General features: G+C 43.6%; 1 protein-coding gene across 1 annotated transcript in view; it reads right to left on the reverse strand.

Moving 5' to 3' along the window:
* Positions 1-1,205: 1,205 nt before the first annotated feature.
* Positions 1,206-13,835, reverse strand: part of LOC119856970 (cathepsin E-A-like) — a 33,295-nt gene continuing 20,665 nt past the window's right edge. The window contains exons 8-9 of the mRNA XM_043507417.1: positions 2,736-2,834; positions 1,206-2,648 (exon numbers count right to left, since the gene is read on the reverse strand). Coding sequence (XP_043363352.1) covers positions 2,469-2,648; positions 2,736-2,834 — 279 coding nt within the window. The 3' untranslated portion in view covers positions 1,206-2,468. The remainder of the gene's footprint in view (positions 2,649-2,735; positions 2,835-13,835) is intronic.

A 13,835-nucleotide genomic window follows, 5' to 3' on the forward strand; every position in this document is an offset into this window, starting at 1 on the left:
GATCAGGGTGCCTAAGAGCAGACCCTGGTCCATGTTCCCACACCCCGGGAGTGCAACCCATGGCAGGTGGAGGGTCCAGGCCTTCCTGGGAAGCTCTTACTACTGCCTGGTTCCAGCTTCCGCACTGGCAAGGGGGTGGGGTCTGGGGGGAGAGGAGGGTTAGGGGGCAGGGTCCCACGGCAAGGGCAGGGCTAAGGCCCATATCAGCCCTGCACTGGGAAGAACTAGCAGGGGCTGTGCTTCACACCAGGGGAGCTAATCATCTTATCAGCTCCCCCACTGCGAAGTGCAGCCCCTGCCACTGTCAATATGCCTGCCCAAGGCTACTATGCCTATGTTAAAAAGTGGGGGGCCATGTCCTACTATCTGTTCCCCCCCCCGAGTTTCGGTTCCCCCTGGGGTCTGGGAGTCCAAAATGTTCTTTGTGACCCGGGCTCCAATAAATCTTAATCTGCCTCTGCCTGCAGCTGCTGGGCCACCTCTCTGCAGAATGCTTCCCACACAGGGAGTGATGCTAGTGGGTGCAGCAACCACTGAGAAGCTGCCCAGATCACGTCAGGTGACAGCCAAGAAAGAGAAGTCAATGTCTGAGATTACTCCACACTTCCTGTTCAAGTGGGAGCCAGAGCACATGTAGAACCCACATAAATCAGCCCTTCGCAATACTTAAAAATCTTCTAGAGCAATAGTTAGACTGCATATTGGGAAACTAAAGTAACAAAGCATTTCCTGGGCATACGCTGCAGGCAGAAAAAGACTGAAGGATTTATGTAATCTTTGAAAATCAACTTGGGGCCAGGTATCCTTCTGCTTGCGTGAGCAATATGCTACCTACAACAGCTGTCCCGCCCTACAACCTGTCCCCACAGAGTCCTGATCATCCCCGGCAGACTCCTGAGAATGTGGCATTGCCACAAATGGACATTCAATGGCTCTTGGAGGAGAGGAAGAGGCATTTGGAGCATGTTGCTTGGCTGTGCGCTTCCCTCCCCTCCCTTATGGTGTCTTTGAGATTTTCCCTTCCTTTTTTCGTTAACATGGCCCTAGTTAACTTATTTTTCATTGAAAGAAAATGTAAAATGAAATGATAAAAGCACCAACTCAAACCAGTTTTTCTTGATCAAATTTTATTCATTTGTATGTTAATAGCTAGAATCAGATCTAACAAGCAAGATGAATATTCAAATAGGTATAAATCAGATGAATTCATTATTCTTCAATCAATTGCACAACAGAGGACAGCTTGGCTACCCATGGCTCGGAACTATTTTGCATCTCAGTCAAAACTGCTGCTAATGATGTCTCTCAAAATGAGGAACAGCACAGGTCTACATTGGGGTCCTATTTTTGTATTTTTCATGGAACAAGGTGATGCTACCATGTCATTCCCACATAACAGTCTCTCTCTTTGCAAAAAGAAAAGGAGTACTTGTGGCACCTTAGAGACTAACAAATTTATTAGAGCATAAGCTTTCGTGAGCTACAGGCTGCTACTCTGAAATCTCTCTTTGCAGCGATTGTGCAATACAAGCTTCACTGTCGGATTTCTTGCCATGCAAGTGGATGCCAATCCCAGCTGTTTCAATCCATCAAGGTGTGGAGATGTCAGGCACTAAAGACAGCATCTGACTGACCGTGGTGCGGGAACAATTTTTATAGTGGGGTACTGAGAGCCATTGAACCAAACTGTAAACACTGTATAGAATGGAAACTACTTTGAGCCAGGGGATGCGGTACCCCTAGTTCCAGCATCTATGCTGACTGAAGATCCAGTAATTGCAAAACTCTAGCCAAATAAGGAAAAAGAAAGTGTAGAAAAAGAGAATGTACCTGAGGAAAAAGACAAGTCAGAGAGAATAAGTAAGGAACAGGAAATCACATTTAAGTGATGGTAGTAAAAAGAGTAGGGATTGGGGCTTTGCGCACATAAAGAGTATCAATAAAGGACAGAGGGAGAAAGGGTGGAACAAACCCCAGCAAATAATGAGAAAATAAGAGCAATAATTAAATGATAAAAAGAAAATATTTAATCAGGAACTAAAAGGCTGAAACTGACAAGCAAAGGAAGAGAAATACCCAACACTAATCAGATTAGGTTCTCATAACTGCAATTGATACACAATCATCTTTGCATTATTTAGCAGTCTTCTCCCAAGCACACTTTCCCTTCCACCCCAATGCAAATCCTACAGGCAAGTTGTTGTACAGGCATTTACTAGTTTTTTTTACACAGTCCTTCCTAGAGCTTTTGGTCTCTCAATCACTGATTTAGAAATAAATGTCTCTGTTGCAAATGTATAGAAATGGAACCTAGCTACAAAATTTGTATTCTGAATTCAATTTCAAACCCACCCTAAACCCATGTGAAATTTGTTGGGAGCAATATTCAGATCCAGGGTTTTAGTTCAGGCTCATCTCATATCCCTGAAATAACATGTGTTTAAGGCAGAACTGATGCCATTAGGGCCTCAGGAATGCTCCCTTCCATGAGAGGTTTTTGCAAATCCCACTCTATCATTTCCACGGTCAAAAACACAGTAAAACGCAGACATGAATACATCTCCTAAAATCCATAGCTGGCCAGAGTGAGTGACAATATCCAGAGACTGAAAGCCACTGATGCACACGGTTTTTTCTTCTATGGTTTCCTGAAATTAAAAACACATTTCTATTAGAATTACATATTATCATCTCATAATTTGGTAGATACCATTTCTTAGAATTTATATACATACCTTTATTATATACTCTTTTGCTGTTAACATGTATTCTCTGTGTCCAATGGTGAAACTTATATGTGGCAGGCTTGACAGTCTCCTGCAGTCTACAACAAACTATAACACAATATATTGGTTGACTTGGGGTTTGTTTGTTTGGGTTTTTTTATTCAAAATTATAATCAGTCTATCAACCTAGCAACCAGAATATCAACCTCTACAGTCCGGTTTGAGATTGTCATTTATTTTTTTTCAGACCTAATGGTCAATGTACAAGATTATATTATGGCCCTGCACAGGAGTGCAAGTGGTGGGAATGTATAAGGAGGCCTCCTGTTCTTTGAGCTAATACACAGAGTTGAACACAGACTTCTCAGACTCCCAGCACCCAAGGACCAATGAAATCTAGGGCTGACAGCAAGGCTAGTGATGTCCAAAATGGAGGGGTCTCTGTGGACATGGCTTCTCCTCCTTCCACATATGCAAGCAAACCCAGGCTCCAGCATGAGTTCTCATTGCCTCTTGTGATGGGCGCTGCTAAGTGCACAATTCCAGTGCTCCCAGAAGCCTGCCACAGGCACAGACTTGGGAGCTGCCTCCAGTATGTTTTCTCTCCTTAGAGTTTCCACAGTGAGTGACTTACAGCCACAACTTTCCCCATATTGTACAAGAACATCATATTTTCAGAGGGAGGAAATCCATCCAGAAGGTCTATGGGGCATATTGTGTTCTATATTATACTACACTAAAGTGGAATTCCAAGAACAGTTGATAGATCACAGTCTAGAATGCCCACCCATTCATTGCTGTAAATATTACACTAATTCACAGTGAATATATGAGAGGGGGTTTTGTTGCGTGTTTGTGTGGGATTTGTTTTGTTGTTGTTGTTTTTGTTTTGTTGATTTTTTTATTTTATTTATTTATTGCCTCTCCAGTTGCTCCATTCATTAAAAAAATGAAAATAACTTTTGACCATTCCAAAGGATGGTCTATTACCCTCTGGGAGCTTTGTTGTAAGCTGTAGTGTTTTGTCTTATTGTTTTACAACAGAATGAATATTTTTAAAAATCTAGTTTATGAAAATATATTCCCCAAGTATTTTGTATGTCTGTCGAGTGTATGCTGGAAAACAAGAGCTAAGTAGAGCTGCAGAGCATATTGTGGGATATATATACATACATATATATATAATAATAATAATACATACATATATATACAATATAACAAAGCCAAGATAATGCCTAGTGGGCTATGGGGGTCATAAATTAGAGCTGGGCAAGTAACAGATTTTGCAGTTCACTGCCAATTGCAAAACAAAACAAAAATTTTTTTTTTCATTTTTGGTGAACTGAAAGGTCTAAAAAAAAAGTGTTATGGGTCGAACAAAACATTTCATTTGAACCAAAATGTTTCATTTCAATTTTGAGTGTTTTTAATGTTTTAAATTAAAAAAAAATTGAAGGCAATTTCCTAACAAAAAGTCTTTTCAATTGAAAAATCAAAACGCTTCAGTTTGACATTTTTGGAAACTTTTCCCCCCAACATGAACAATTCAGTGAAACCCACACAAATTCACAAAACCTTTTGATGTGGCTGAATCTCAATTTTTTTTTTAAGAAAAAAAATTTTGCTGAAAAATTTTCTCCCAGCTCAAGCCATAATGTAGCTCCATTTACACCACAAATGTGTCTAGAACAAGTTCAGGCCATGTGAGCTCATAGTTTTGTTTTACCCATGAAGTACATGGGAAATGTGAAACACAGCAGAGAGAGAAGTTGAAGCACTGAAATGGACTCGACTTTATAGCATTGTCGTAATGTGTTATAATCAATTTGTTTCAGAGTAGCAGCCGTGTTAGTCTGTATTCGCAAAAAGAAAAGGAGTACTTGTGGCACCTTAGAGACTAACAAATTTATTAGAGCATAAGCTTTCGTGAGCTACAGCTCACTTCATCGGATGCATTTGGTGGAAAAAACAGAGGAGAGATTTATATACACACACACAGAGAACATGAAACAATGGGTTTATCATACACACTGTAAGGAGAGTGATCACTTAAGATAAGCCATCACCAACAGCAGGGGGGGGAAAGGAGGAAAACCTTCCATGGTGACAAGCAGGTAGGCTAATTCCAGCAGTTAACAAGAATATCAGAGGAACAGTGGGGGGTGGGGTGGGGGGGAGAAATACCATGGGGAAATAGTTTTACTTTGTGTAATGACTCATCCATTCCCAGTCTCTATTCAAGCCTAAGTTAATTGTATCCAGTTTGCAAATTAATTCCAATTCAGCAGTCTCTCGTTGGAGTCTGTTTTTGAAGCTTTTTTGTTGAAGTATAGCCACTCTTAGGTCTGTGATCGAGTGACCAGAGAGATTGAAGTGTTCTCCAACTGGTTTTTGAATGTTATAATTCTTGACGTCTGATTTGTGTCCATTCATTCTTTTACGTAGAGACTGTCCAGTTTGGCCAATGTACATGGCAGAGGGGCATTGCTGGCACATGATGGCATATATCCCATTGGTAGATGCGCAGGTGAACGAGCCTCTGATAGTGTGGCTGATGTGATTAGGCCCTATGATGGTATCCCCTGAATAGATATGTGGACAGAGTTGGCAACGGGCTTTGTTGCAAGGATAGGTTCCTGGGTTAGTGGTTCTGTTGTGTGGTGTGTGGTTGCTGGTGAGTATTTGCTTCAGATTGGGGGGCTGTCTGTAAGCAAGGACTGGTCTATCTCCCAAGATCTGAGAGAGCGATGGCTCGTCCTTCAGGATAGGTTGTAGATCCTTGATGATGCGTTGGAGAGGTTTTAGTTGGGGGCTGAAGGTGATGGCTAGTGGCGTTCTGTTGTTTTCTTTGTTGGGCCTGTCCTGTAGTAGGTGACTTTTGGGTAATCTTCTGGCTCTGTCAATCTGTTTCTTCACTTCAGCAGGTGGGTATTGTAGTTGTAGGAATGCATGATAGAGATCTTGTAGGTGTTTGTCTCTGTCTGAGGGGTTGGAGCAAATGCGGTTATATCGTAGCGCTTGGCTGTAGACAATGGATCGAGTGGTATGATCTGGATGAAAGCTAGAGGCATGTAGGTAGGAATAGCGATCAGTAGGTTTCCGATATAGGGTGGTGTTTATGTGACCATCACTTATTAGCACCGTAGTGTCCAGGAAGTGGATCTCTTGTGTGGACTGGTCCAGGCTGAGGTTGATGGTGGGATGGAAATTGTTGAAATCATGGTGGAATTCCTCAAGAGCTTCTTTTCATGGGTCCAGATGATGAAAATGTCATCAATGTAGCGCAAGTAGAGTAGGGGCATTAGGGGACGAGAGCTGAGGAAGCGTTGTTCTAAGTCAGCCATAAAAATGTTGGCATACTGTGGGGCCATGCGGGTACCCATCGCAGTGCCGCTGATTTGAAGGTATACATTGTCACCAAATGTGAAATAGTTATGGGTCAGGACAAAGTCACAAAGTTCTGCCACCAGGTTAGCCGTGAGAGTATCGGGGATACTGTTCCTGACGGCTTGTAGTCCATCTTTGTGTGGAATGTTGGTGTAGAGGGCTTCTACATCCATAGTGGCTAGGATGGTGTTTTTAGGAAGATCACCAATGGACTGTAGTTTCCTTAGGAAATCGGTGGTGTCTCGAAGATAGCTGGGAGTGCTGGTAACGAAGGGCCTGAGGAGGGAGTCTACATAGCCAGACAATCCTGCTGTCAGGGTGCCAATGCCTGAGATGATGGGGCGTCCAGGATTTCCAGGTTTATGGATCTTGGGTAGCAGATAGACTACCCCAGGTCGGGGCTCCAGGGGTGTGTCTGTGCGGATTTGTTCTTGTGCTTTTTCAGGGAGTTTAGCGATGGTCACATAAACACCACCCTATATCGGAAACCTACTGATCGCTATTCCTACCTACATGCCTCTAGCTTTCATCCAGATCATACCACTCGATCCATTGTCTACAGCCAAGCGCTACGATATAACCGCATTTGCTCCAACCCCTCAGACAGAGACAAACACCTACAAGATCTCTATCATGCATTCCTACAACTACAATACCCACCTGCTGAAGTGAAGAAACAGATTGACAGAGCCAGAAGATTACCCAAAAGTCACCTACTACAGGACAGGCCCAACAAAGAAAACAACAGAACGCCACTAGCCATCACCTTCAGCCCCCAACTAAAACCTCTCCAACGCATCATCAAGGATCTACAACCTATCCTGAAGGACGAGCCATCGCTCTCTCAGATCTTGGGAGATAGACCAGTCCTTGCTTACAGACAGCCCCCCAATCTGAAGCAAATACTCACCAGCAACCACACACCACACAACAGAACCACTAACCCAGGAACCTATCCTTGCAACAAAGCCCGTTGCCAACTCTGTCCACATATCTATTCAGGGGATACCATCATAGGGCCTAATCACATCAGCCACACTATCAGAGGCTCGTTCACCTGCGCATCTACCAATGGGATATATGCCATCATGTGCCAGCAATGCCCCTCTGCCATGTACATTGGCCAAACTGGACAGTCTCTACGTAAAAGAATGAATGGACACAAATCAGACGTCAAGAATTATAACATTCAAAAACCAGTTGGAGAACACTTCAATCTCTCTGGTCACTCGATCACAGACCTAAGAGTGGCTATACTTCAACAAAAAAGCTTCAAAAACAGACTCCAACGAGAGACTGCTGAATTGGAATTAATTTGCAAACTGGATACAATTAACTTAGGCTTGAATAGAGACTGGGAATGGATGAGTCATTACACAAAGTAAAACTATTTCCCCATGGTATTTCTCCCCCCCACCCCACCCCCCACTGTTCCTCTGATATTCTTGTTAACTGCTGGAATTAGCCTACCTGCTTGTCACCATGGAAGGTTTTCCTCCTTTCCCCCCCCTGCTGTTGGTGATGGCTTATCTTAAGTGATCACTCTCCTTACAGTGTGTATGATAAACCCATTGTTTCATGTTCTCTGTGTGTGTGTATATAAATCTCTCCTCTGTTTTTTCCACCAAATGCATCCGATGAAGTGAGCTGTAGCTCACGAAAGCTTATGCTCTAATAAATTTGTTAGTCTCTAAGGTGCCACAAGTACTCCTTTTCTTTTTGCGAATCAATTTGTTGGCATTATGTTCTATTCATAATACACCTCAAGGTGGCAGTGTTTTCATAGGTTTCAGTGTAGCAGCAGTGTTTGTATTCAAAAAAGAAAAGGAAAGAAAAAGTGTTTGTGGCACCTTAGAGACACCACTCCATGCATGACAGCTCAGCAATATTAGTTTGGGAACACAATGTAGTAAAATCCCATTCTGTGGGCAAGTTAGTAATTAAAAGATAAAGGAATATTATTTGATTCATAAAATCTATAGCATCATAATTTCAATGATGTCACCTTCTGCACCGGGGTAGAGGAGACTCCCTGCCCTGGGTCCTCCAGTTGGTGGAAATTTTGATAATACGAGGTCATTGGAAAAGGTTTGAGTTGGGTATATTTCGAAAGCCCTTTCCCCCCACAAACATAATCGTACCAAACATGACAAACCTAGAACGTGTGTGTGTGTGTGTGTGTGTGTGTGTGTGTGTGTGTGTGTGTGTGTTTAAAAATCAATGCTTTCTAAATTATACTTTAACATAAATTGACCTTTGGTAATCCTAGGTAAGTTGCCTTGACATGAAAGGACTGAAAACATTTTTTCATCAAAGTTATCATCAGTGTCATCTCCATCTATTCCACTGCTAGATACATTGTCACACTGATCCTCGTCCGTGCTACACTTGCACCTCTCCGTGCAAGGCAGGCTGCTGGCCAAACATTTGCAGGATAATGAGCATCTGTTCTTTGCACACAGGTATTTGATTAGCTGAAGGACTGATTTGGGAGCACATGGTATTTTACACATAACCGATGTGATCAGTCCCTCCTCCAAGACCCATCCATGCCCTATTAAGGAAGGTAGTTTTGGACATGCTCAATCATCCTAAAGCCATTCCATTGCTTGATAATTCACTCTCTTGACAGCACATATAAATGCACCCCTTATCAGTAGCAATTTTTCTCTGTTTCCTTCTTGAAAACATCCACCTATGTAGCTCTGCAAGTGTCATAATGTTGGTCTTCAAATGGTAAACTTGGCATATGAATGGCTCCAGTGCATTTATGACCTCATCAGTGACTGCGTCAGCCATTCCGAACACCTTCAGAGTGAGAAGAAAGTCTTTGAAGGCTGACTCAAATGCCTTCCAGTATGATAATTTGGTCTTTCCAGCCCATCTTCCAGTAGTGTCATATCCTGAAAGGGCATGGAAACCAAGCAGTACTGCAGCTTTTAATGGTTTGCATGATAGGAACACAGCTCTGAAGAAAGAAAAGGAGTATTTGTGGCACCTATGTACCGCAATTCTGTTTCCCAGCAGCAGGTGCAAAACCAGGATCTTGCGGAACCCTTGGGTAGCATCTCATGTAGAGCTCTAGAACATCTGTGTCTTGTGCAAAAACCTAGAGTTTAGTAGCACCTCTCTCTGTGGCACTGATGACATGCAAGGTAATTTTAGTGTCAGACTCCTCATGGGAACTATGAAGAAACTGCACTGAACAGTGTGAGGCAGCTGCTTCATTATGCCATGTGACCATGAAATTCTTTGAAAAATTATTTGCACACTTGAGTATTTTTCCTGCAAGGTATGAGATTAGTTCATCCTTCATAGGGATATGAGACAGTAGCTTCTTCATGATGACATTGGAGATGTTCATGGAGTCAGTGACTTTGGATTGGACAGGGGCAATACCAGGTATTTTTGGTAATCTTTTTAATTGACTCCTCTGCATACGAGTCAAACAGGAGATGGACTTTGTCATCAGGCCAGTATTTTTGCTGTAGCCTCATAATGAAGTATACAGTTTTAAGAATGGAGAGAGTTAAATAGTGGGTATCCCCCAGGGTCTGTACTGGGTCCAGTCCTATTCAACATATTTATAAATGATCTGGAAAAGGGGGTAAACAGTGAGGTGGCAAAATTTGCAGATGATACAAAACTACTTAAGATAGTTAAGTCCCAGTCAGACTGCAAAGAGTTACAGAAGTTTCTCTCAAAACTGGGTGACTGGGCAACAAAATGGCAGATGAAATTAAATGTTGATAAATGCAAAGTAATGCATATCGGAAAACATAATCTCAACTATACATATAAAATGATGGGGTCTAAATTAGCGGTTACCACTCAAGAAAGAGATCTTGGAGACATTGTGGATAGTTCTCTGAAAACATCCACTCAATGTGCAGGGGCAGCCCAAAAAGCTAACAATGTTGGGAATCATTGGGAAAGGGATAGATAATAATACAGAAAATATCATATTGCCTCTATGTAAATCCATGGTATGTCCACATCTTGAATACTATTGGACTTGGAAAAGATTCAGAAAAGGGCAACAAAAAATTATTAGGAGTATGAAATGGCTTCCATATGAGGAGAGATTAATAAGACTGGGACTTTTCAGCTTGGAAAAGAGACAGCTAAGGAGGGATATGCTTGAAGTCTATAAAAGCATGACTGGTTTGGAGAAAGTAGATAAGGAAGTATTATTTACTCCTTCCCATAACACACAAACTAGGGGTCACCAAATTAAATTAATAGGCAGCAGATTTAAAACAACCAAAAGGAAGTATTTTTCATACAACGCTCAGTCAACCCTTAGAACTCTTTGCCAGAGAATGTTGTGAAGGCCAAGACTATAATAAGCTTCAAAAAAGAACTAGGTAAATTCATGGAGGATAGGTCCATCAATGGCTGTTAATCAGGATGGGCAGGGATGGAGTCCCTAGCCCCTGTTTGCCAGAAGCTGGGAATGAGTGACAGGGAATGGATCACTTGATGATTACCTGTTCATTCCCTCTGGGGCACCTGGTATTGGCCACTGTCAGAAGACAGGATACTGGACTAGATGGACCTTTGGTCAGACCCAGTATGGCTGTTCTTATGTACAGCCAAATCTTGGCAGGTTTTAACTGTTTCTGATTCGCTGAGACATTGTACCTCAGCCATATCATCTGTGATTGCTATGTTAAAAAGCCTCTGCTGGCATAAGATACTGGTCACGTTGTTACTAGGTACTGGCTTAGGAAGACCATGCAAGAGGTGAATTAGTTTGCTTTCTGCCTGGCACAGATGCATTATTCCATCACATTCAAACATCGATCGTGGCCCCATGGAGAACTTGTACTTTCCCAAAATCTCACTTAGATCAACATCATGCTGAGATCTGGACATGACCAGGAGACAAGCAAGCGATAACTTGTCTGCGGTTAGCTCTGTCATAGTCCCTGCTACCTTCACTCTGACTTCCTTCTTTGCATTCAAGCACAGCTTTAGTCTCTTCTTCTTGATTGTAGCCAATTGATTGATGGAGCCTTGAATAATTGTTTAGGTTGTGAAGGCTTCATACAAGTCATGACCCAAAGTATCTATTCAACTGACATTGTTAGCTATCTCATCGCTGAAGACTGCTTTCATCATGATATTAATGAGCTCCAGTCCATCACACATGAATGGGTTGCCTGTGCAAGTAAGCTCACCCTGTAGCTTTAAAATTACCACTTCTTGGCATTTAACAGCATATAATGAGTCCAGATGGTGCTTGGTTACTTCTGGGGAAGTCACCCCAGCCTTGCTTAATATTTCATTCAAAATTCAGCAGAGTGCTGGGTTTGTCAGGAAAACCTGGGAAAGAGCATTTGGATGTTGTGTTATACCCAGCAATCCCTCCCGTGAATTTCATTGCTCTGTTTTCATGTTCTAGGGCAGGAATTCTCAAACTGGGGGTCAGGACCTCTCAGGGGGTTGAGAGATTATTACATGGGGCATCACGAGCTGTCAGCCTCCACCCCAAACCCCGTTTTGCATTCAGCATTTATAATGGTGTTAAATATATTTTAAAATGTTTTTAATCTATAAAAGGGGGGGGTCACACTCAGAGGCTTGCTATTTGAAAGGGGTCATCAGTACAAAAGTTTGAGAACCACTGTTCTAGGGTTTCATCTGAACCAAGTCCACAGAAGGGAACTGGTGATCTTTTAAAAACCCAATTTCCTTTTCAAAATGCCTCCCATATGTCAGTGTCAAACTTTTCTACACCTCTTATTTCATTGAGGTACCAGGCAATCATACATAATTCCTTAAATCTTAAGCAAAAAAGTATTTCACAAAGTCTTTCAGTGCGGTGAGGTGCAAAGTCCAATCAGCTGTCCTGACAGATCAAATTAAGAGCAGCAAAGACTCTACCATCTTCATGTATAATAAATCTCCATCAACTAGAGGACCTGGAGCTGTAAACTAGAGAGGTTGGGGTGGGGGCAGCGAGTCCCACTAATCAGTGCAGAGGGTGATAGCATGGAAATTATGATTCTGTAGATTTTTATGAAATGACATCTCCCTTACCTTTCTATCATTAATTTGCCCATGGAATTACACATGCTCCCAAACTATGTGGGACTACCATTTCAATGCATATAGATGAAATGAGCTGTAGCTCACAAAAGCTTATGCTCAAATAAATTTGTTAGTCTCTAAGGGCCACAAGTCCTCCTTTTCTTTTTGCGAAAGCAGACTAACACGGCTGCTACTCTGAAACTATAGAAATGAATATGGCTGCAAGCAGGCAGACTGACAAGCCTCAAAGTGAGGAAGCAAAGCTGTCTGGACATCAAAGGAGAGGTCCCTGAAGGAGATGGTGAAGCTGCACATAGGAGGGAAAGCATTAGGGTTGCCAGGTGTCTGGTTTTCGACTGGAAAGTCCAGTAAAAAACGGCACCTGAAAGTGTCTGGTTGGAAACACTGACCAGACACCAAAAGTCTGGCTGCCGCCTGCAGGGGCAGGGGCAACATGTAGGGGGGACATGTGGGAGCAAGTGCCCCCCCTCAAAAACTGGCCCATCAGGTTGGGGAGAGGTGCTCTGTCCACCACCCACTGCCGCCGCCACCACCTCTCGCAGCCAGACTCTCTCTTGCAGCCAGCTACCGCACTGGCTGGGCTCTCACGCCGCCCCAGAGCGTGGTCCCGGCCCTTCCGCTCCCTGCCTGGGTCTGGCTGCCAGGGTCAGAGGCTGAGTGAGCCGGAAACCTGCCGGGGAGCACAAGAGGTGGGACCATCCACTTCTTCCGCCAGGTGCTCTGCTGTGGGTCGGTGTGAGAGGGCAGCAGCTGGACTGCCGCAGAGAGAGCCTGGCTGTGGGTCCCCGCCCAGGCCCGGCTACTGGGAGCAGGGCCCGAATGTGCCTGGGGGCAGGTGCAGTGGTAGGAGGGAGCCAGGTAACTGGTGGGGTGGGGAGAGTACGGCAGTCCCTGGGCTGGGTGCAGGGCTGGAGGGAGAGGAGTGAGCAGAGGGCGGGATCTTGGGGGAGGGGGTGGAGCAGGGGGCGGGCCTCGGGGGGGGGGGTGCAGCAGGGGTGTCTAGTTTCCAGAGACTGGAAATCTGGCAACCTTAGAAAGCATCGGAGGATGAGAGTAGCAGCAGCTGGGAGGGAGTGGCATAGTGGGGAGTGGAACAGAAGCAGGGAGATATGAGAGAGTGAGCCACATATGGAAAGTAGGGGGTGGCAGGGAGCAATTAGAAAGAGATTGAGAGGAAAGGAGACTTGGAGCATGGAGGAGACGGCAGCAGGATGCTGTTGAAGGTGAAGATGCAGCAGCAGGGAGGAGAAAAGGGAAAATGGAGGGAAGAAGAAAGTGGGAGGAGGGGTAGAGCAGGGAAGAGAGGGAGGAATGAGAGAGGTAACGGAGAGAAGGGGGATGGAAGACAGGGACTGGGATGTTACATTCAAATGAACCAGAATATTTTGAATGATAGAACTGTGTCCCCCACTAGGGGCCCTGGTAACAAGAATGTTAGCTCTCATAAGCTCAGCTGACACCTGTGCCCTTCGATGGAATTATTACATGTCTTTTTATCTTAATTTCCGGATTCTGACTGATAGTCAGCCTGGAACTGCTCTGGATTTTAAGGAATTAACAGTCATGTCATATGACCTAGGAAAGGTAATTCTCTCTTGTTTTACAAAATAGTAGATCTGTCATATGATGTCATGATCATCTGAGCAACTTTAACAGAACATTTCC

Source organism: Dermochelys coriacea, chromosome 1, assembly GCF_009764565.3.
Source record: "Dermochelys coriacea isolate rDerCor1 chromosome 1, rDerCor1.pri.v4, whole genome shotgun sequence".
Taxonomy (NCBI): Eukaryota; Metazoa; Chordata; order Testudines; family Dermochelyidae; genus Dermochelys; species Dermochelys coriacea.